Source organism: Pteropus alecto, unplaced genomic scaffold (assembly GCF_000325575.1).
Source record: "Pteropus alecto unplaced genomic scaffold, ASM32557v1 scaffold160, whole genome shotgun sequence".
Classification (NCBI taxonomy): domain Eukaryota; kingdom Metazoa; phylum Chordata; class Mammalia; order Chiroptera; family Pteropodidae; genus Pteropus; species Pteropus alecto.
The window spans coordinates 2,445,969-2,466,880 of NW_006429864.1; the positions used below are offsets into that span (position 1 = coordinate 2,445,969).

General features: G+C 38.9%; 1 protein-coding gene across 1 annotated transcript in view; it reads left to right on the forward strand.

Moving 5' to 3' along the window:
- Positions 1-18,233, forward strand: part of LPL (lipoprotein lipase) — a 20,700-nt gene extending 2,467 nt beyond the window's left edge. The window contains exons 2-10 of the mRNA XM_006904356.3: positions 3,389-3,558; positions 7,509-7,688; positions 8,968-9,079; positions 9,794-10,027; positions 11,401-11,643; positions 13,742-13,862; positions 14,547-14,729; positions 15,671-15,775; positions 18,208-18,233. Coding sequence (XP_006904418.1) covers positions 3,389-3,558; positions 7,509-7,688; positions 8,968-9,079; positions 9,794-10,027; positions 11,401-11,643; positions 13,742-13,862; positions 14,547-14,729; positions 15,671-15,775; position 18,208 — 1,349 coding nt within the window. The 3' untranslated portion in view covers positions 18,209-18,233. The remainder of the gene's footprint in view (positions 1-3,388; positions 3,559-7,508; positions 7,689-8,967; positions 9,080-9,793; positions 10,028-11,400; positions 11,644-13,741; positions 13,863-14,546; positions 14,730-15,670; positions 15,776-18,207) is intronic.
- Positions 18,234-20,912: the final 2,679 nt, after the last annotated feature.

Sequence of the window (20,912 nt, forward strand, 5' to 3'; positions counted from 1 at the left end):
GAGAGGGAGGAAATAGAAATTTCAAAGAGAATTGCATTATAATTGAGCTCTTGTACCTCATGTCTTCTTGTAAATGTCAATCTTCCCCATCTGATAACTGTGAGCTGCCTTTAGAGTATCCTTCCTGGGATGCTCCGTGCTCCTCCTTTTCAAACATTAACAATGTACCCTCTGTAAATTTATCCTTAGAGTGCTCTGACTTCTCAGCCTAATTTCATCTTTCTGAGTTATTTTCCACCTTAAGATAAATTCCTTGTCTTTATGGACACACTTCGATCTTTAGCACCTGTTTAGAAATTTAGGAATAAAGATCATATAGTCAAGAAATGCATTAACTTGTAAATTTCCTGGCACCCCAAATCTCCCTTTAGTGTTTAATAAGGACGTGTCTGATGGGGCCGGGTGGGCAAGGTGCCGATATGATAAGCTGCATTCAGGATGGAGAATCTTAGGAAGAAATACACCTTAGGTAACACTGCCCCCGACTTTTTTTGTTTTACCTTTCTAAGATGGCTTTAATTTCTAAGACGACCTGGTAAAAGGTCCTCATCCCCTTAAAAGGATAAGTTCGGAGTCACTAATATCATTTCCACATATGGAAGCAATAATTGCCTTAGTAACAATAAAAGTCAGATCAGTTCATCTGCCAGCTGGGAGCATCCCGGTGTGTACTGGGACAACTGCACATACTGACTGACTCACACGCAGGATCCATCTATCTCCCGATCTCTACATGGCCTATGACAGTTGCATGAGGACTGATAGGGGTTTGTAAAGCACATTTGTCTTTAGGATGCTGAGACATCCTTGAGGGGTTACAAACACCAGTAGTGTGAAAATTCCTATCAGAACACCAGAGAGGAAGTAAGACTCACATTTATGATTTCATACGTAGAACCGACATAGAATTAAAAACATCATGTGGCATATAGAGTGGTACTATTTTCCTACCAAAGGCTCAATTATGCTTTCTGTAACTTAAAATGAAAAGTAATTTTCTTGGAAATTGAAATAAAAATCTCCAAATACAAATTTACTTGAGGACATATGAATTTCCTATTATTTTTTCTTTACAAGCTATGTCCTTAACATTAAATGTCAGTTGTGGGAAATTGAAGCTCTCAAGAAGTCATACAGATAATCTGATATAGGATCTACGGATTGAATAGACTTTGTGTGTGTGTCTGTATGTGTGTGCGTGTATAAATGAACAAAGCCAGCCTTAATAATTACAAAGAATATTCTTAGTCATTCCAAAACCACCAGCAAAACAGGACCACCATGTTGCATAATTCTAGGGAAAAATAGACTAAAAGCAAGTGGTGTCCTCTGGAGTTGTGCAAAGCAGAAGTCTTAAATATGTTTGGCAAGTAGGCAGCGGGTGAGATGTGTCTGCCAGGTTATTCATATTATTTCTGCCTTAAAAAGACTGCCAGAGGAACATGTTAAAATAAGATTGCTAGTAAGGAGGCATGAGTAATTTGATGTGGAGAGGTGTGGGAGAGGGTGAAACTAATTTAGTTTTAAATTTTCTAAAGCACTTTCTAACAATAAAAGAACTTCTTGGGTATTTAAAGCAGAATCAGATTAAACATCAGGTTAAAAAATCTAAAAAGATTTTTTCCCCACTATCAGATAAATAATAAGGCCACCAGCATGCTTTCCAGTTAGCAAGAAAAAGGAAGACCTACATCATTAAATAATATGAGAGGCAGAGTGTATTCCTGAATAGATTTCAAATGCAATCTTACTATTGGGAAGGAAAAAACTTTAAATATCAATAGTTTACCACAGTCTCTTATTTGAATAAATTATCTTAAGATGTTTAGGCGCTGGAGATGTGTGTGCGTGTGCGTGCGCGCGTGTGTGTGTGTGTGTGTGTGTGTGTGTGATCAACTTGTTACATATAATGAATCGCTTAGCAAATGACTATAATATTGTTTAAAGAATTTTGAAAAATAATTAAAAAGGAAAAGGTTGGCCAGTCTTCAGGCAATTTATAATATAAATTATGGTAAGTTTGGTTCGAATACCTAGCTTACACTGGACTATATCTTTCTTATATTTATTTTTGGCCTCACTTTTGCAATGTTATTTGAAATTACAGATTTTCAACTTTTGAGCTGTGAAGAGAAAGTTTGGATTAAGAAATTAGAAGTACTTCCAAGCGACCTCAGTTATTTATCTTCTGAAAGTTTTAAATAGCAAAATCTAAAATCTATAAGCCATCATCTTCTTATAGTGAATAGATAGGTTTTCTTTTTACTTTTTCTTTTACTTGACAAGAAGTTAAATAATTTCCCATAATAACTTCCCTTTGACTGTGCTTGCTTTGTAAAACAGTCTGATTTTATCTGTAATACAGTTTCCTTCAGGTGTTCACTGTGATATGATATGCACTGTCTACAAACACCCTGTGAATAAGCATCAACATTTAGATTTAGTATCAAAAGAGATATAGAGTAAGGTTCTCTTTCTCTCCTTACTCATATGGGATTAACTATGAAGAACCAAAGCGGATTCTTTCCCAAACCAGCTTCGTGGTGGTTTTTTAAGCTTTGACTTTGTGTGGAAGACTGTTAAGATCTACATGGGAAAGGAAATATTTGGGGATGTGCTGGATGAATCAGCATCACTTCAGGCTTCCACCAGCTCATACAGAGCACAGGTATTTCTGAACATCGCACTAAATGACTTTTTAAAACATTTTGAACGGATGTGTCTTGCCAAGTGGGTGGAAACCATTCCATATAAAAGCTTCCTCATGCCGCCAACTTTTCTTATTGCTAATATTTTTTAAAGTTATGCTTGTGAAAAGGAAATAGTTTTCCCTCAAATAAGCCTTATTGTATCATATCATGGGAACATATCCCTTTGATGTAATCAGAGGTTTAAAGAGAATGAAGTAATATATGAAATAAGTGGAGCTATACAATGTGATAGCCGTGAAAATGAGCTTTGCACTGGAACCAAGGGACCTGAGTTCTGGTGCCTGCTCTCTCTCCCGCTATTGGCAGCATGACCTTGACCAATTCATATCTTGAGAAAAGATTGAATTAACTAAGGCATTTCAAATAACAGTTCTACACACACGCACACACACACACACATCCCTCACTGAAGAAGAGGGTGAAAGACATAGGAGAAATCAATACTGCTTAAGTTATTTTAAGGCCATCTCTATAAACTTTGGTCACCACTGGAGGATCAGTCATTCTCTTATAATCCAAATTCATTAATTTTTTTTTTTAACTTTAGGAACAAAAACAGTATTGGTGGTGGTTGCTTATGAATCTACAACATAGCATTCTGGCAAAAAAACAAAAAACAAAAAACAAAACAAAACAAAACTCTCCAATTAACTTCCTATCCAAATTTTCTTTTTCAGAAATTATAGGAGGAAAAGATTTTCTAGACATCGAAAGTAAATTTTCTCTAAGGACCCCTGAAGACATAGCTGAAGACACTTGTCACCTCATTCCTGGAGTGACAGAATCTGTGGCTAACTGCCACTTCAACCACAGCAGCAAAACCTTCGTGGTGATCCACGGCTGGACGGTAAGAGACACTCTTTAGAACGGAGTGGGCGGAGGTGGACCTGGCACTGTGACCAGCTTGCCCTAGTTGTTGCGGACCCAGTGATGGGTCTCCACATCCCTGTGCTTGTTTTCCGATGGCTTTGCTTTAAAATTGAGTAAAGGCAGTTCTGGCTTGGGCTGGGGACTGTGGAATCTAAAGCCCCAGGTTCATGACGACTTCCCCCAGACATCACAGACCTTCAGAATTTCGTTTGACCGCAGTCTGTAGTTGGCATCCTCGAACCAGCCATTCCCGTGATGGGGAAAACCAGGCTTTGCTCAGCTACAGAGCAGAATGTAGGTTATCATTTTGGCGAACTGGTGGAAGTCTGACATGATGCTGATTCATCCAGCACATCACCAAATGTCCTTTCCTAAAGAAGACAGCCCATAAGTGTAAGGAGAGGGTTGGAGTGGAGTGAGGAGGTGTTGATTTCAGTCCCGTGATGAAGATCAAGCCACTTCTCAACTCTGTGCCTCAGTTTACTGATTTGTAAAACAAAGAAGTTGGGTTAGCTGTCTCTCCACTTCCAACATTCTCCAATTGTAAACTTTAGGGAGCTTTTCTAGAGATGAAAGAGGGCTAGCCAGGAAACTGTCATGAAGACGATTAGAAAAGGTGAAAACTGTGGTTAAATTTACTTATAAAGAATACAAATCAAATAGTTCTCTCTGAATGTGCCAGATTGTCACTCTAATGTGATGTAGTTCTTACTTAACTACTTTGGTTGGTTTTTAATATTCTAAATTCCTAGTGAGCAGATTTTATTATTTATTAAAAAGGACTTATATAAAATGGATGGTTAAAGAGATATCTTTATCTTTCCGTTATGTCAGAACTTGTGAATATGGTAACATACTAAATTCTAATGAGATGAATTAGAATTTAGTGAATGTGAATGATTGATATACTTCTAGTCCAAACTGTTATTGACAGCACAGGACAACTGCTATAACTTTCATGGAGATGAAGGCAACTTTAACAGAGCTTACACAGATGATTATTTTAATAAAATACATCTACTTACCAGCATTTATGTAATAAATTACATAACTTATAATACAATACACATTCAAATTCCTAACATAAATCTTTTCTATATTTTAAGGGATTTAAATAGGAAAAAATTAATCTTTGGTGGTTTTAGAGACACTTTTGTTGTATATAGAAACTTGTTTTTGTTTTTTGCTTTTCAAAAAAATTTCAAGCTTAATAAACATTTAGATGATAGGAATAAATTGACTATCCAGGCATCTCAGTCTTATGTCAGAGAGAATTTTATACTTTAGGAAGTTTTTAGAAGCATGAGTCCTTCTTATACTAAGATAACACGACTAATCCAGAATCAAAGTAGATGATGCCCGTTTGATCATTGGTCCTACTTGTATTCTTCATATTGTGGTCCTGACCTTTTGAGTGCCTGGGCTCAGAGCTTTGGCCGCTGTCTAGGGGACTGAATTTCACTGCAGAGAGCTGGTTGGCCTGTGCAATAACTAATCCAACCATGCTGGATAACTGACCTCGGCTTTTCTCAGCAAACTCCCTGGCTAGTTCAGTTGGACTCCCTGGGAGAGGTGGCAAAGAGGGTTTCAGTTTAGCTGCGTGTCTAGAATCGAAGATTTTAAAAATTAGTACTGATTTCAGAAACCTAGAAAAGAATGTCTTTTCAGAGCTGGAGAAGGTGGATACTTGGATTTCCCATCCCTTCGCGTTACTTACAACCCTATGGGTGTTGAATTAAAAAGGAAGGATTAAGTGAGCTGTTAGACAGTTAATATGAGTATCAGTCACAGTAGGAGTAAGTTGGGTTACTAGCTCTTTGACCGCTGTCTCCCTTGGAAACTTCAAAAGTACAGAAAAATTCATAAGAGGGCTTTAGAGCAAATAGGATTTTCTTGCCTCATCTAAGGTAAACCGCTCAGCGACTCAAGGGCTGAGGACCAAGGGAAGCGAGGAAGTTCTACAACTTTGTCACAAGAAACCCAAAAAACTTAGCGGGCAGTGTGCATAGGACACATCTCAGAAGGCGGTTTAGACACAGCCGTGCTGGAGCTCTGCCACCTGCTTGAGTTTCACAGACCCATGCTGTAAGCACAGCTTCTCATGGTGATGTAGGAGGTCCTCGCCCCTGGCTGAAAGGCGTGATTAACATTACTCTCTGAAGAAATGACATCATCCTCTCTTGAGAGGCAGCTAGTGGCATAAGGTGGTCAGCCCTCAACCTCAAATAGGGAAGGAGTGGGGGCAGGACCGATTTCCCAGGGTTTCGTACGAGGTGGGTGTTCCAGCTGTTCGCCCTCAAAGACCCAGGCTGCACCCAGACTTGAAGCAGCCTCGCTGAGACATGTTCAAAGCAGATTTACTTAAGTTCCCAGTGGGCTACCATCACCCTTGTACCTTTTTTTCTTTGTTTTCTCTTCGTGCCTGAAATAGCTGTAGAGCTGGCTTTTTATCACTGCGAATAGATGGGGAACCGGATGGTCACGAGAAGTAATTTATGGGGTGGAGGGTCACTTCGAGAGCACCTGAATCTGACCCTTTTGTTCTGTAGGTGGTTTGTAAGGTTAAAGTGCTGCCTGTGCTCGTAGTAGTTAGTGGAAGAGCTGGGACCGGAATCCAGATCTCCCCATCCTCAGGGCTGCTTTTCCCTCCTACAGATCACAGTAATATGTCGAAAAACTGTGCAGTTTTGTTAGTGTCGGGGGTGAGTGAGAGCTCATATTTTGATAGCTTTAGTCCAGAAAATAGAGGAAACAAAATGGAAGCGTACATCTGAAAGAACCCACCCCATAAGATCAGAGTTCCAAATGAAGTCCCTTGGTTTGGAAATGCAAGACTCCTATTTTTTTCGATTGGAATTACTCTAAGAAGTATATAGGTCTCCCATGAAAAACTGCCTTGAACATGGATTTCGAAATCTCCTTTGTTGAGCACATCGTTGACTGGCCTTGACTGTGGCTACAATGTGATCTGCACTCAGGTCATGTTAGGAGTGGATAGATTTGGGGGTTTACATCAGGGTGTTGTCGTGTACAAGCTATGGAAGGGTGGTGTAGAATTTTCTAATCTGCAGTTTTTTAAATGTGTTTCTACCATTTTAAAGTGTGCATCTCTGCACAGACGGTCAATGTCTCCTCTCTGAAAACATAAATTAAAATTCTGCATAAATAGAGTTAATTGGAAGACTCCATATTTCTTTTGACTTTCACTTTTGGGAATTTTATTAACAAGAAGCAAAGAATTACCATTGGCAGAATGCTTATCTCCAAACAGGACCAATCTAATGATTTGGGAAATGTGACTATTAAACATCATTAATTTCCATTCTGAGAGTAAAGAATTTGAGAGAATTGTGGAAAAGTATGAGCTGAAGCTGATCATTTTCTTATGTTTTAAGAAAGAGATTGCTAAGCAAATTTACTTTCTGATGGAGAGATTAGTATGTTTAAAACTATTTTTTTTATTAGCACATCAAACGTTGTATGTTAGCGACTTTTTATAAGAAAAAAGTTACACTTGCATCCCCCCAAATAATTCCACTGAGAAACACTTATTAGACTAATTGAAAGTATTGAAACTGAATTTCTTTTAAAATAGTCTGTAGTTCTGCTGCAAAAGTTTAACTCGTTCAGCTCGATCTTTCCTTTTAAAACTGTAAATTACCGACATTTTACCGAATTCATAAAATGTGCTTTTAAAATTGAAAATGTGGTAAGCCACGGTCTGCCATCCCCGAGCTGGGCCCAGTCCTTTCATTCTACTCAAAGAGGCGCAAGTCTCTAGTCTTTCGTGTGGTTTGATTTTTCTGTGTGAGCCTAAGGGCTTCCTCGTGGGTTTGTTCTTTGCCTTTAATACAGGTGCGTTGGGCCCACGTAGCTGTGACAAGTTGTAGGTGGGTATTTTAAGACAATTTGTATTATCCTCTTCAGGTGACAGGAATGTATGAGAGCTGGGTGGCAAAGCTCGTGGCTGCCCTGTACAAGCGGGAACCGGACTCCAACGTCATCGTGGTGGACTGGCTGCTGCGGGCCCAGCACCACTACCCAGTGTCTGCCGGGTACACCAAGCTGGTGGGGAAGGATGTGGCCACGTTTATCAACTGGATGGAGGTAAGACTGTGGGAAGGAGCCTTGAGGATCCTAAAAGGATCTCTTGGCTAGAGCCGGACCAATGGCTAGCCTTTGTTCCTTTTCACTTAGATATAGATGTTTTCTGGGGCAATTCAAATCTTTAGTGTGGGCATGGGCATTATTTTTTATCCAAAAGCAGCATTGCGGTAAGAATGATAAAACTATAAAACCAAGGCGTTGTTCTGCCCTACTCTGTCCTTTGATATTTTCTTAGTGAATAGATCTGCTGAGACCAAGAATTTAGTGGGCAGAACAGAGAAAAGCTTGTTATTTCAGGGAGAGGGAAGATGTCACGTTCAGGCCTGACCAGTTGGCTGGCACGTGAAATTTTATCCTGGCTTTGACCCCTTAGGATACCTATCTCTTCGATGAAATATTAATAGTATTTATTTCTTAGCATGGATTAAGGACTCAGATTTTTGTTAAGGGTTAGGGGAGCGATGGAATTGAGCAGGGAGCATCTGTAGGCTGGGAGGTGGCTGAGAGTCATGAGTTCTGACTTAGCTGCTAGTTTTACCCACAGGACTCTGAAACTTTGAAAAGTTTCTTGGGGTTGAAGGGAAGCTAATACTCTGACAGGGCCAAATTATTTAAGTCAGATACTTGGCGGTAAACAATAAGACGTGTTTATTGGATTGACCGTTAAAAAATAAAAGTTCTTTTCTTCACTCTTTTGCTAATGAGTAGAGTAAACCTGAGCAAGTCAGATCACCTCTCTAGGCCTCAGGCTTCTCATTTGTTGAATGAAGAGGCTGGAACATATGTATCTGTGGTCCCTTCTGCCTGTAATATTTTCTGATTTTTAGTCATCGTTTTGTAACCCTTAAAGAATAAAGTGATGCGGGGTATTTAGAGTAGGAAATAATGGGTTAAAGTTAAATTTGTATATATGTGTGCGTGTATGTATGTGTATCTATATGTATACATGTCTTTATACATATACACATATCTGTATAAATATACACATAGATATATATGCATACACATATTTCCATATATATACAAATTCAGATTTTCATACATTTCAATTTCATATGTATTGATAAACTTTTTAATTCAAATATGTTGTAAAGGAAACAGAAAAATCTCAACACCAGTGTATATGTTTTTCTCTCTGCAGCAAAGTTAAAATAAGTAGAATTAATTTTTAGTATTGCCTATATTTTGAAAACAGTATTTATATTCGTTTTATTTTGTTGAACTTTGATCTTCTGCAAAGAACTGTAAGAATCCCTTTTCCTTTTTTTTTCTTCCTAAGGAGGAATTTAACTATCCTCTGGACAATATCCATCTCTTGGGATACAGCCTCGGAGCCCACGCTGCTGGCATTGCAGGAAGTCTGACAAATAAGAAAGTCAACAGAATCACCGGTAAGAAAGCGGTGCCGTTCATCTTCTCACAAAAGGGTTGGGATGCCTGTCATTCTGAAAGAGAATGGGAATGTCCGTCAGAGACCCGTACGTGTGTGCATTCTTCTCGGTATGCCCAGACACTTGATTACTTAACGGGTGGGTTCTTTTTCTGGAGTGAGATAAAGTACAAGGCCTTGCTCTCATGGGGACATAGAGCAAAGTTAAGCCCAGACAGCCCACTGGCGTCCCTCCTCCTCCCTCTGCCCCGGGCTTCGGCAGTATGTGTTGCATGTATGTCACCCTTCAGGACTGGGAAAAATGAGAAAAGAATCCACACCAGAAGCCATTTGGAGAAAGCACAGTCATCCGGGCCGGGGGTAACAGATGGGTCAGCACGTGCAGAGAGGAAGAAAGAACCTACCAGCATTTAAAGGCCTCTCACCAAGTTCAGAAATAATTTACAAAGGGCAATCGAGTCATCCTGTGTGGAAATTGCTATTGAATGCCTAGTTTAAGAGATCCAAATTCCATTTTAGAAAACGCATGCCTATTTTCCAACTCTTAGTAATTTACAGAGCCAATCTATTGAATAGGAGCTGATAAGAATCTGTGAGGCTGCCATTTATATCCAAATAACAAGCAATGAGATGCTAAGGTGATGATGATGGAGACTAAAATGAATAGAAATTTAAAAATATCTGAGGCCTATCCCTCTACCCATCCCCCATTAAGGCCTAGATCCAGCCGGACCCAACTTTGAGTACGCAGAAGCTCCAAGTCGCCTTTCTCCCGATGATGCGGACTTTGTAGACGTTTTACACACATTCACCAGAGGGTCACCTGGCCGAAGTATTGGAATCCAGAAACCAGTAGGGCATGTTGACATTTATCCTAATGGAGGCACTTTTCAACCAGGATGTAACATTGGGGAAGCTATTCGTGTGATCGCAGAGAGAGGCCTTGGAGGTAAGTATGATTTAAAAGTTAATTAAGTGTAAGTTTTGTTCTTAACTCTTATTGACCCAGTGTCCTACCCATTCTCCACAAATATGTAGTTTTAGTATACACGTTTAGTCAAGATATGTTTCTAAAGAAGCCTGTTGTGTTCAGCATGACCACCTTAGAGGTTAGCACTTCCTGTGGTCAGTCAGACATTTTATCTTTTATGCGTTATAATCTAGACTACATTGAACACTGTACTTACAGTCACAAAAGACAAGAAAGGTGAAACTTAGACAAGAAAACTCCACTGCCTTTGATAATAGCGGCACAAAATGTCATCTGGCCACATGTTATTATACTTTGAATACAGTTGCAAAATCAGTAGTTACTTTGAATTTTTCTGAAAGTAAAGGACATGTCGATTAGTCCACATTTCTTTTGTCAACCTTTTGTGTTGTTTATTTTTTTAAGTTTATTGGGATAACATTGTAAGCAATGTTATAATTATATAATTTTCGGGTGTACATTATAATTTGACATCTATATATTCTATTGTGTGATTACCATCCAGAGTCCAGTTTCCTTCAGCTACCAAATATTTGATCCCCTTTACCCACTTCACCCTCCCCCACTGTCAGCCTTTTAAAGAGATGCACAAGTCAGAAACAAATCACCATTTTCTAACAATAAATATTCCAAAATTTTAAGAAGAAAATATAATTTAATATTAGCTTAATATTTACTTTAATAATCATGCTAACTTGTGTTAAATTTATTATTTGTTTCAAGGGAACTTTGCATATTTTGTGGACAATGGGACGTACCTGTAGATAATATGCTCGTTATAAAACTTACAGCATGTTACTATTTTAGATAATTATAAAAGTTTATGGTAATAGATACACTCTTATGACATGGCAATTATTTCTATGATTCATTTAATATAAAAATCATTAGTAGTGACACAACTCTTGAATTATAAATAGTATCTATGATAAAATACTATTCATTTAACAATTATGCCCTTCATGATGTGGTTTCTAGAAGTATGTTTCTGGAAGCATCTGTTAAGTATTATATGCTTTCAGTATAAGAGAAGGATGTGATAAAATGCGGGAAATCAGCTTCTACCTTGGATGTCTCTTATAGCTTCCTAAACATACTCACAAGTATAAGGGGGCAGAAAAGCCAAAAGCCCCCTATAAATTTGCAACTTTCACATTCTTAAAGGTAGGTGAGAGGCTGCCGCCACAAGTGCCTCCTGAAATGGGACATACAATCAAGGATCCTGCGGTCATTTCATTCTAACACCACACCTAAACTCTTTTAGACCTGAACGATGAGACACTCATTGTGAACTTCCTGAGTTGACATTTTCCTTGTGTCTTTTTCCCGAGATGTGGACCAGCTCGTGAAGTGCTCTCATGAGCGCTCCATTCATCTCTTCATTGATTCTCTGTTGAATGAAGAAAATCCCAGTAAAGCCTACCGGTGCAATTCAAAAGAAGCCTTTGAGAAAGGGCTCTGCCTGAGTTGCAGAAAGAACCGTTGCAACAACTTGGGCTATGAGATCAATAAAGTCAGAGCCAAAAGAAGCAGCAAAATGTACCTGAAGACCCGTTCTCAGATGCCCTACAAAGGTAAGCTGGAGACTACTGTAAACGGGAAAATCAGTTTTATCCTATTTTTTGTCACGTTCATTGCATCACATATACTGATTCTGTCTATTGTAACAGGGATAATGAAATGACGTTATTAAATCCTGAGCCCTCACTTGTGTTCGTTGGTAGAGAGGGAGCTGCACTGGTCCATTTTACTAAAGCTCTGAATTCCTGTTGCCAGTAAGGCCCAGTGCACAACCCCGCTCCTCTCTACTGTCCACTGTCCTTTGTAATGGTGACCATTGGCCTGGGCCAGTCCATTAGCACCAGGCTCAGAGCTCATTTGAAACCATCCATCCAGAGTCAGCAAACTATAGCCCACGGGCCACATCCAGCCCACCACTCACTTTTGTAAATAAAGTTTTGTTGGAATAAAGTCATGTGCAAAAAAAAAAGTTCTCTTCACAAGAAAAAAAAATTGTGTTTATTTAAGGTGACGGATATCAACCAGACTTATTGCGGTGATCAAGTCATAATGTATACAGATATCAAACCATTATGTTGAACACCTTAAACTAATATAGTGTATGTCAATCATACCTCAATTAAAAAAAAAAAAGAAAGAATAAAGTCACACGCATTCCTTTCTGTATTGACTAAGGCTGCTTTCCTGCCACCATAGCAGAGTTGAGCAGTTGGGACAGAGACTGCATGTCCCACAAAGCCTAAAATATTTACTATCTGGCCCATTACAGAAAAAGTTTGCCAACCCCTAGAATTTGTTTTAAGTGAAGGCAAGAACTGCCTGTATTTTAAAACACAACTATACCTTGGAGGGGAGAATATACCAACATCTTAAGATATTTCCATTTCATCATGGATTTGTTCAGTCGAATTTCAAATGTGGCAGCTTGTTTAGAGCAAGACCTACAGGAACGGAGGGGAGACAGGAGAGAAGATAATCAGATAAACCTGGTGAGAGGGACTGGCGTGAGAAAGGTGGATGTCTGAGGGAAGGGATGACATTGAAGAATCCCCCGAGGAAAATCTGATAGAAGCACACATTTGTAAGGTGGTTTGTGAGAACCTATAGAGGTGCGTTTGGTGGACCAGAGATTTGGAGCATCTATAATTCAAGGAAAATTTTTAAGCAATGAGGGTACCCTTAGTTTCCCCGAGTCTTCAGCATGCGGAAGTGTGTGTGAGGTACAGATGAGACTGTACCTTCTGAAGACGTGAACAGGTCTCACTCCTCCCTGATATTCCGTGTGGTGACACTTGGTGCTCTGTCAGTGTCTCCGGGGCGCTCGGCAGGCCCGACTTCTCCCGACTGCTCCGGTCTGTGGTGACGCATGTAAGGGTTCCCTGTAACCCCAAACCATTTCTTTTCGCCCTTTAGTAGCTGCATCTCGGGCCTGCTCCCTTTCCTAGTCCCTTATCTTCTGCCCCATCCCGTCTACTTTGTAGAGATGGAGAGAGCAGGGAGATGTTTAAGATCAGGTACCTGGTTCCAGAAGCTTGAATGCTTTAGGAACTGTCAGTCTTCATGGCCTCACTGGTGATTCAATGAAACAAGTTTTATCGTGAGCCTGCTATACACCTGCTCTGTGCTAGACGGTGGGGGAACAGGAACAGGGGAGGAACACGACACTCTGATCTGAAGCAGCTGACACACGGAGTAAGGACGTCGGACATACCCATGAAACGTGAAGAAACGCAGTAACATACAGTGACATGGTAACAAATGCCAAATATGCTAAGGGACGAGATGGCCAAGGAAGGGGCGGGGTTTGTGGAGAAAGCATCATGGGTATTTTGGTCTCTCGATTTGATCTCCTTAGTACCTCATCAAAGATGAGAATTTTTTAGGTCTGCTTGGCAATTCAGATACACCTGGATTCTTCCCATTCCTACAACACTTTTCTGAAAGGGAGTGGAATTCAAGGTCTGAATTCGCTAGTAGCGAACCCTGTTCGGACATTAAGAAATCTTTTAAAGCCACACTGATAGTCATGTGTGAATACTTCCTGCTTGATCATTAGTGAGATACAGTCTGTGGTTCTGAATTGCCTGCTTTGTGGGGCTGTGGTGTTTTCATAAAGACTGATCAGTGCTTGTTCTGCTTTTCTCCCCACAGTCTTCCATTACCAAGTGAAGATACATTTTTCTGGGACTGAGAGTGATACACAGACCAACCAGGCCTTCGAGATCTCTCTGTACGGCACTGTGGCTGAGAGTGAGAACATTCCTTTCACCCTGTAAGTAGCCACATAAATGGCACTGCTCCCTGTCATAACCATTGGTCTGAGGAATAGGAGTAGGTCACCTAGAAAAAGAAATATGCAACAGAATTTTTTAAAAAAGCTATATGGCAAAAGATGTTCAATACGGTGAGACATATAATAGCATAAGTTAGAAACAAAGTAAGTGTCCAGCATTAAGGCCGTGGTTAAGTGAATTGTGGTTTAACAAATCAATAAAATCAATGTATCTTCTAAAAACTGTAATTATACAAAACTAGGAAAAACACGGCAAAAAGTGGAAGGTAAAATATGAAGCGAGCAAAGAATAGAGAATTGTATGTACACTATGATTGTTTCAAAGTACACATATGTTCACAGATCACTCACTACAAATCAAGAGAATATGTGAGAATGAAAATAATGTCTCTGAATAATTGACCAAGGGATTTTGTTTCTCTTAAGAATTGTACTAAATAGTTCATATTGTTAGAATAAAAGTTGGAAGCGATTAAACGGGTGGAGATAGCTTTTGAAATACACTAAATGCCATCGACATTCATCTTGAGTATTTTGTCAGACATTTCTTGCATTTTAAAAATATTCCCCGAACAATAAAGCTCTTTTCATCCTGGGAGGAAGAAAAGGGGGAAAAAAAACCTGATTTCCAGAACTAATCAAATATATCGATTTTATATTCAGGCCTGAAGTTTCCACAAATAAGACTTATTCCTTCCTAATTTACACGGAAGTGGACGTTGGAGAACTACTGATGTTGAAACTCAAATGGCAGAGCAACTCATACTTCAGCTGGCCCAGCTGGTGGCACAGCCCTGGCTTTGATGTCGAGAAGATCAGAGTAAAAGCAGGAGAGACTCAAAAGAAGTAATTACATTCATTTTCCTCCATTCCCTGCAGTGTCCCTCTAATGTCATTACCAAGAGGTAGTTTCTGGAGCCATCAATGTTCAGGTGCAACTTGAGTGAGCTTTGTCTTTTATTATTATACTAGGCAAGTAATAGTATTTCTGTGTTTCATGGAAAGACAATATAAACTCCACGCTGATCACAGTTATAAGAATTGAGATTAGAAGTTAGGAATCCCGGCTTCTTATTTCCCACTGTTTCTTGAGAGCACAAAACGGTTATGGAAGGAAACTTAGAGGTGGTACTTTGACTTTCAAAGAGTAAAACCAACCTTTGCAAGGATGAGATCCTAATATAATCTTCTTACCCTGTCTTTCCAGTCCTGCCCCACATATATCTATACAATGAATTGCATAGAGACCTCCGTAGTTTTAAAACTTTTATACTAAACATACAGGGATTTTTCAAACTATGATGTGCCGTTATTGTTAATAAAAATGACTCTTTAATTAGGATTGATAAATTAGTTTTCTTTAGTCATTTTCTTTTATAATAATAAAAAAAGGTTGTGGCTGGAGAAACAGAGCATTTGTTTCTATGGAGGGCAAATTGGAGGCTGGTTTGCAAATTTCCTAACACAGCCACCAAAAAGTTGGTCTTGTATCATCTCTTGGTGAGATCCTTCTGATTTTAAGGCTGCTCCAGGCTATTTGTATACCTATCTAGATTAACTAACCAGCTTTATTGCCGAACAGTGGGGGTTAGGTCCTCAAATAACCCTCTGATTCAGATGTATTGCTCACCAGAATAGCCTGAGTGTAAACAGTTAATTATTGGAAATAGTAAAACAATTAATCGGACTGATCGTGTAGGATTTAAACAGCCCTGACCGAACCATACATTTTTGAACAGTCATTTTATTGTTCCGGATGCCATATTCACATCTGTTTTCTTCCACAGGGTGATCTTCTGTTCCAGGGAGAAGGTGTCTCATCTGCAGAAAGGAAAGGCAGCTGCGGTATTTGTGAAATGCCATGACAGATCTCTGAATAAAAAGTCTGGCTGGTGAGCATTGCGGGCTAAAGCCCTCCAGGTACCCTGTGCTTGCACAGCGCGGGGCGCTGCTGCACACTGTGCCCTTTGCCCCAGAACTTCAGACCTGCCCTGATTCTTGCGGTCAAAACACTGGGGTGGTCTTCCCTAGCCCTTCTGTGCAAAGACTGGTCCGTTTGCTTTGGGGAGTACTTTTTTCTGTCTCTCTCTGTTCTGATAGCTCTGACTTTGATCCCAGGAACACTTTTTAGATTTTATTTTACTTCTTGAACTACCAAAAAATTTTCACTTTTTCCTGTACTATGCCTGGGCCACTCTTAAGATTCTGTGGGCAGAGTATCCAGCACAAGTTAGTAGTCATGTGCCTGAGGATGGATCCCGGGGAGCAAAACATCAGCCGCTCTTGATTCTTCAAGTGCCAGCTGACTCCAGGACAGTGAGCCAAAAGGGCAGCCACTGAGCATCCCTCAAAAACACCTCAAAGGTGGGGAGGTAATGGAGTTAGAGGGTAGGAGATGGTTCTCTTTACCATCTCAAAACAGCTCCCTGGCTCTTTCCTACCTGACCTTTAAGGCTAATCCACAAGGCAGCTGGCAGTGGAATCTTTCCAGCACGTCAGTACTAAGTGGAAATACTAAGCATGTGACGTTCCCTATCCGTTCCTAAATTTCTACACTACACCACTTTCATTCCTCCGCTCGTTCCCCTGACAGATGCCAAGTGTTAATGAGAGTCAGGTATAAAGAGGGAAAAGCTTAGATCATGTCCTACAAGACAGTGACACAAGAAACATTGGAAAGGGCTGGTCACAATGTAATCGGGAAATAGAAAAAAAAAAGGTTTTGGTTTGTGTTTTCCCAGTTACATTTACAGACAAAAGTACAGAATAAAAATTGCCAAGTCAGAAAAAGGATATTAAAGGCTCTATGTGGAACACCTCTATTAGTTTTGTTTTACAATGTAATTTATCCATGGATAATTATGGATTATGGATACATCAGGAAAAAGAGGCAAAAAGAAAGTAAAATCACCGTGACTCTATCACCCAGGGACAACCCCCAGATTAACATTTTAATTTATAGGCATATCTCGTTTTATCGTGCTTTGCTTTTTTGCCCTTCGCAGATATTGCGTTTTTTACAAGTTGAATATTGGTGGCAACCCTACATCGAGGGAGCCCACTGGTGCCATTTTTCGGCAGGGTCAGATGATCGTTAGCATTTTTTAGCAATAAAGTATTTTTAAACTAAGGTGTTTAAAAGACATAATGCTATTGCACACTTAATAGCCTATAGTATAATGTAAACTTATATGAATTGGGAAACCAAAAAATGCACGTGACTCGCTTTACTGTGGTAGTCTGGGACTGAACCTGCATTATCTCTGAGATATGCCCGTATATTTTTTCAGATTTCCTCTACGCAGACATAATATTTATATATTTTTTATTGTTTTACAAAAATGAAATTATGGCATATAGATTTTGAGGGGCGAGATGAAGCCTCCTGGATTAAAAACATGAATATAAGACACTCGAGATAAACTTGACATGGAGAATAGTTACTGGTATTGAGCCAGGCAAAGTAGTTGAATTCTTACCCAAGTGGAGACTGTTCTACTAAGAGATTCATTGCTTTGTTTTTCCTCGTCACAACTTCGAGGCAATTTTACATTGGCTTTAGCTCTTAGAAAGGGGCTCCCATATGAAGTTTTATACGTAAATTGACATTACACACAAACACACGCAAACATGCATGCATACACACATTCTCCCCAAATCATTCATAACTTTAATCTATATGTGAATTTTGTTTGTATAAACAAAACCCCCCAAATTAGGAAATAACTCCAGCTGTTTTTAAGGTATTTCTGGTCATATTATTTACATAAATTATAAGAATTTATCCAAGAAAGTCTAATGGTACGTTCCTTGTTTGATTGCAGGATAACGGAGATAACAGATACTTAGCTTTTTTCTATGCACCTGAACTTTATTTAGGACGTAATTATGAATCAGGCAGGCTAACGACTTCCTGCAGTTTTTCTCCTCTGTGACTAAATTAACACAAAAGGTTGTCTTTTCTCATCTTCTGATATAACTCTTTAGAAGTCTCCTATCATAAGAAAACAAAACAAAACAAAACACAGGCATTTCATTTGGCAAGTTTTAGAAGTAAGAAATTTTCCTGAACTTCGAAACCATTTGGTTCATTCCTCTGAAATGATACCCCTTATTGGGACGTGGCTAAGTAGACTTTCATTTCTGAGAAGAGCCTGCCGCTTTCTCTGATTTCATTATCCGCATCTACCTGAGGTTTATTCTCACGACCTTTGTTCCTAACTTCCAGCCGAATTCTTTTTCCTCAGGAGGGAAGGGGAGGGAGAGGGTTGTAAAACACTAAGCAGATAATAAATTGCTCTTCTTCCTCTGCTCTTTTTCTCAGAAACCGGGCAAATCTACAGAAGGAAGAAGAGCACATGAAGTCTGTGAAGAATGCAATAACTTTTACAAAAGATTCCCAGTGCTTTGGGTGCTTAAAAGTGAATTTTCCTGAGTATTAATCCCAGCTATATCCTTATTAGTTATTTTAAGAGACAGTCTCAAATACTCAAAAAGGGGCTAATTCAATTTGAGGAGTACAGTGGCCAAATAACACATCTTACAATGTTAGAAGAAAGCAGACATGCAAAGTACTGTATTTTTGTCCTTTGAGAAAGAAATAAGAATTGTTTGGGCTCGCGGTAAAATAATAAAGCATCTTTATATAGTGAGGTTAGCCATAGCCTAAAATTGATTAGCAGCTCACATTTTAATTGGAACTCTGCATTTTATGGACTGATACCTTCTCAAAGTTTCTTCCAAATCCGAATATAGAAAATGAGTTTTGGTGGCATGAGTCTGATGCATTCCTTACGAGTCAAAAGCCTACTCTCCTCTTGCCGTTGGTTGTCGCCAGGAGTTACCAGGAACCAGCGACTTGGAGAGAGCAATGGAGAACTGAGTGGAAATGAACCTTTCTATACTCCTCGCGGTTGGTTGCATCATAACGAAGTTACAAATTAAAGGAGATACAAAATTTAGATCAATTAAGTCTTAATAGGCTTTGCAGTTTATTGCTTAATCTTTCTCCTCCTTTTCTTGCTTTGTCTCAAGGTTATATTTTAACAATGTTCCCTGGGTAGGTGTTTAAAATGAGCCTGTTATCTTCGGCTGACACATAATTTTAACTATGGAGAAATAAAATGATACTATAATTTTACTATCAGATTTTCAAAACTACATTCATTGATTTGAGGCCATTTAATATCCAATGGTTTCTATTCAGTTTTAGGCTTATCTCATTCATGCTTCAGTCATACGTCAAGCATGTCTCATTCTTCCCTGGTTTTGATAAGAAAATATGTGTTCAAAATCAACTTTCACATCACGCAAAGTCCTATAAATTTTAGACAAGAATTGTTTTTACTAAGTAAAGAAATGGAAAAGTTACTGGGATATATTCATAAACAGTGCTTAAAATCATTGTGGGTGATTAAAAGAATTCTCAATGGCCGGAGCCACATGAAATGTCATGAGTTTGATTGTTTTTAACAACTAGTCTGGAGTGAGCGAGCAATTATTTATAAACTAGATCTCCTATTTTCAGAATGCTTTTCTATATATTAATATAAAATGATATAGAAGTCAAATATCTCAGAGGCTATTGCTGGGAATCTAAGCCGTGAACACGCGTGGGTATCTGAGCACATACTCACGTATGAACCCCCGCATGTACGTTTCTTATTCAGTGTGGCTTGGATGGTGAACAAGTGAAAAATTATCGGAACCTGGAGTAGAAATGTTCCAAAGGTACCAGAACTTCAGCCCTTCATCTGAGAAATACGGTTGTGCCTCTACAGAGCAGGACAAATGTTGTGATTGACATCAGCTGGCTTGGCATGGATTCTCTCTAAAAATAAAATGCTGTGCGATTAGTGATTGGCATCCCCCTTTATTGATAATTCATTAATTTTTCTGGATTTGAGTGTTGAACAGGGATGCACAAATCTAAGAAAATACGAATCAAATCAGTGTATGGCCCTGAGAACTCTGGCTTCTACAGACTTCATTATATATGATATATCAACAATGCTTTGGCTTTAAATGTTATTTATTAGCTGTAAATATGTGTGTGTGTAAAGGAGGGTTGTACATATTGGAAGGTTCATGTGCCTATCTGCATTTACAAATGTGTGGTGCTAACTTGTACATGTCTTTATCAGTGATACTCTCACTGAGCCAACTTACTTGTTTGAAGTAATACAATAAAATGGGCTTAAAAAAACAAACTTACCTATGTGAAGTTTTAATAAAATGGACAGAATTTTATTACAATACTAAGTCATTATTTTGTATCTTTTTAGTGCCCTAAAACAGAAATTTATTCCTAGGGCAGATTCATTCAGCAATTTTTTACTGAGTAACACTATACTTAGTAAAAAAATATAGCTTCTAAAAATAACAGTGCGCATTACATATATATGTGTGTATATATACACATATATATGTTTTACGTTTACATTTGTACATGGCCCTACCTAGAGATCCTTTAAACTAACTAAAGAGGAAAACAATACAGAATTTTTCATAAATGAAATACACAGAACTTTCATTGTCTGCGGGATACAAGCAAAACCTTAGATGAATCTAAAAAATATCTTTGGGCAGTTTCTGAAATACATTGTCTATGTCTGAGGTCTAAATGTTAGCTACAAAGAGGGTAGCATTGTGCAATAAAGTAAATTTTGGGGGGTGGGAAGGTACATTTTTTAGAACTTTGCTTTTTTGGGTTGTCTTGGCAGTGAAAAAGAATATACAGATGACCCATGCAACTAAGTAGTAATTGTTTATTAGTACAATCAGGAAGAATTTAGTCCAGAAAACTACTGTTTCAGTGGCCACTGACCCAAAGCTTCATTGTCAGTTAGACATAAGTCCTCCTGGAGCTGTCGTTTCCCAGATAGGATAAATAGAAAACAATTAGCAAGATGATGTACTTAAATCTAACCATTTCAATAATATCATTAACTGTAAATGTCATAAACACCTCCAAATAAAAAGCAGTGATCAACAGAGGGTAATAACAATACTGAGCAACTAGAACTCTGA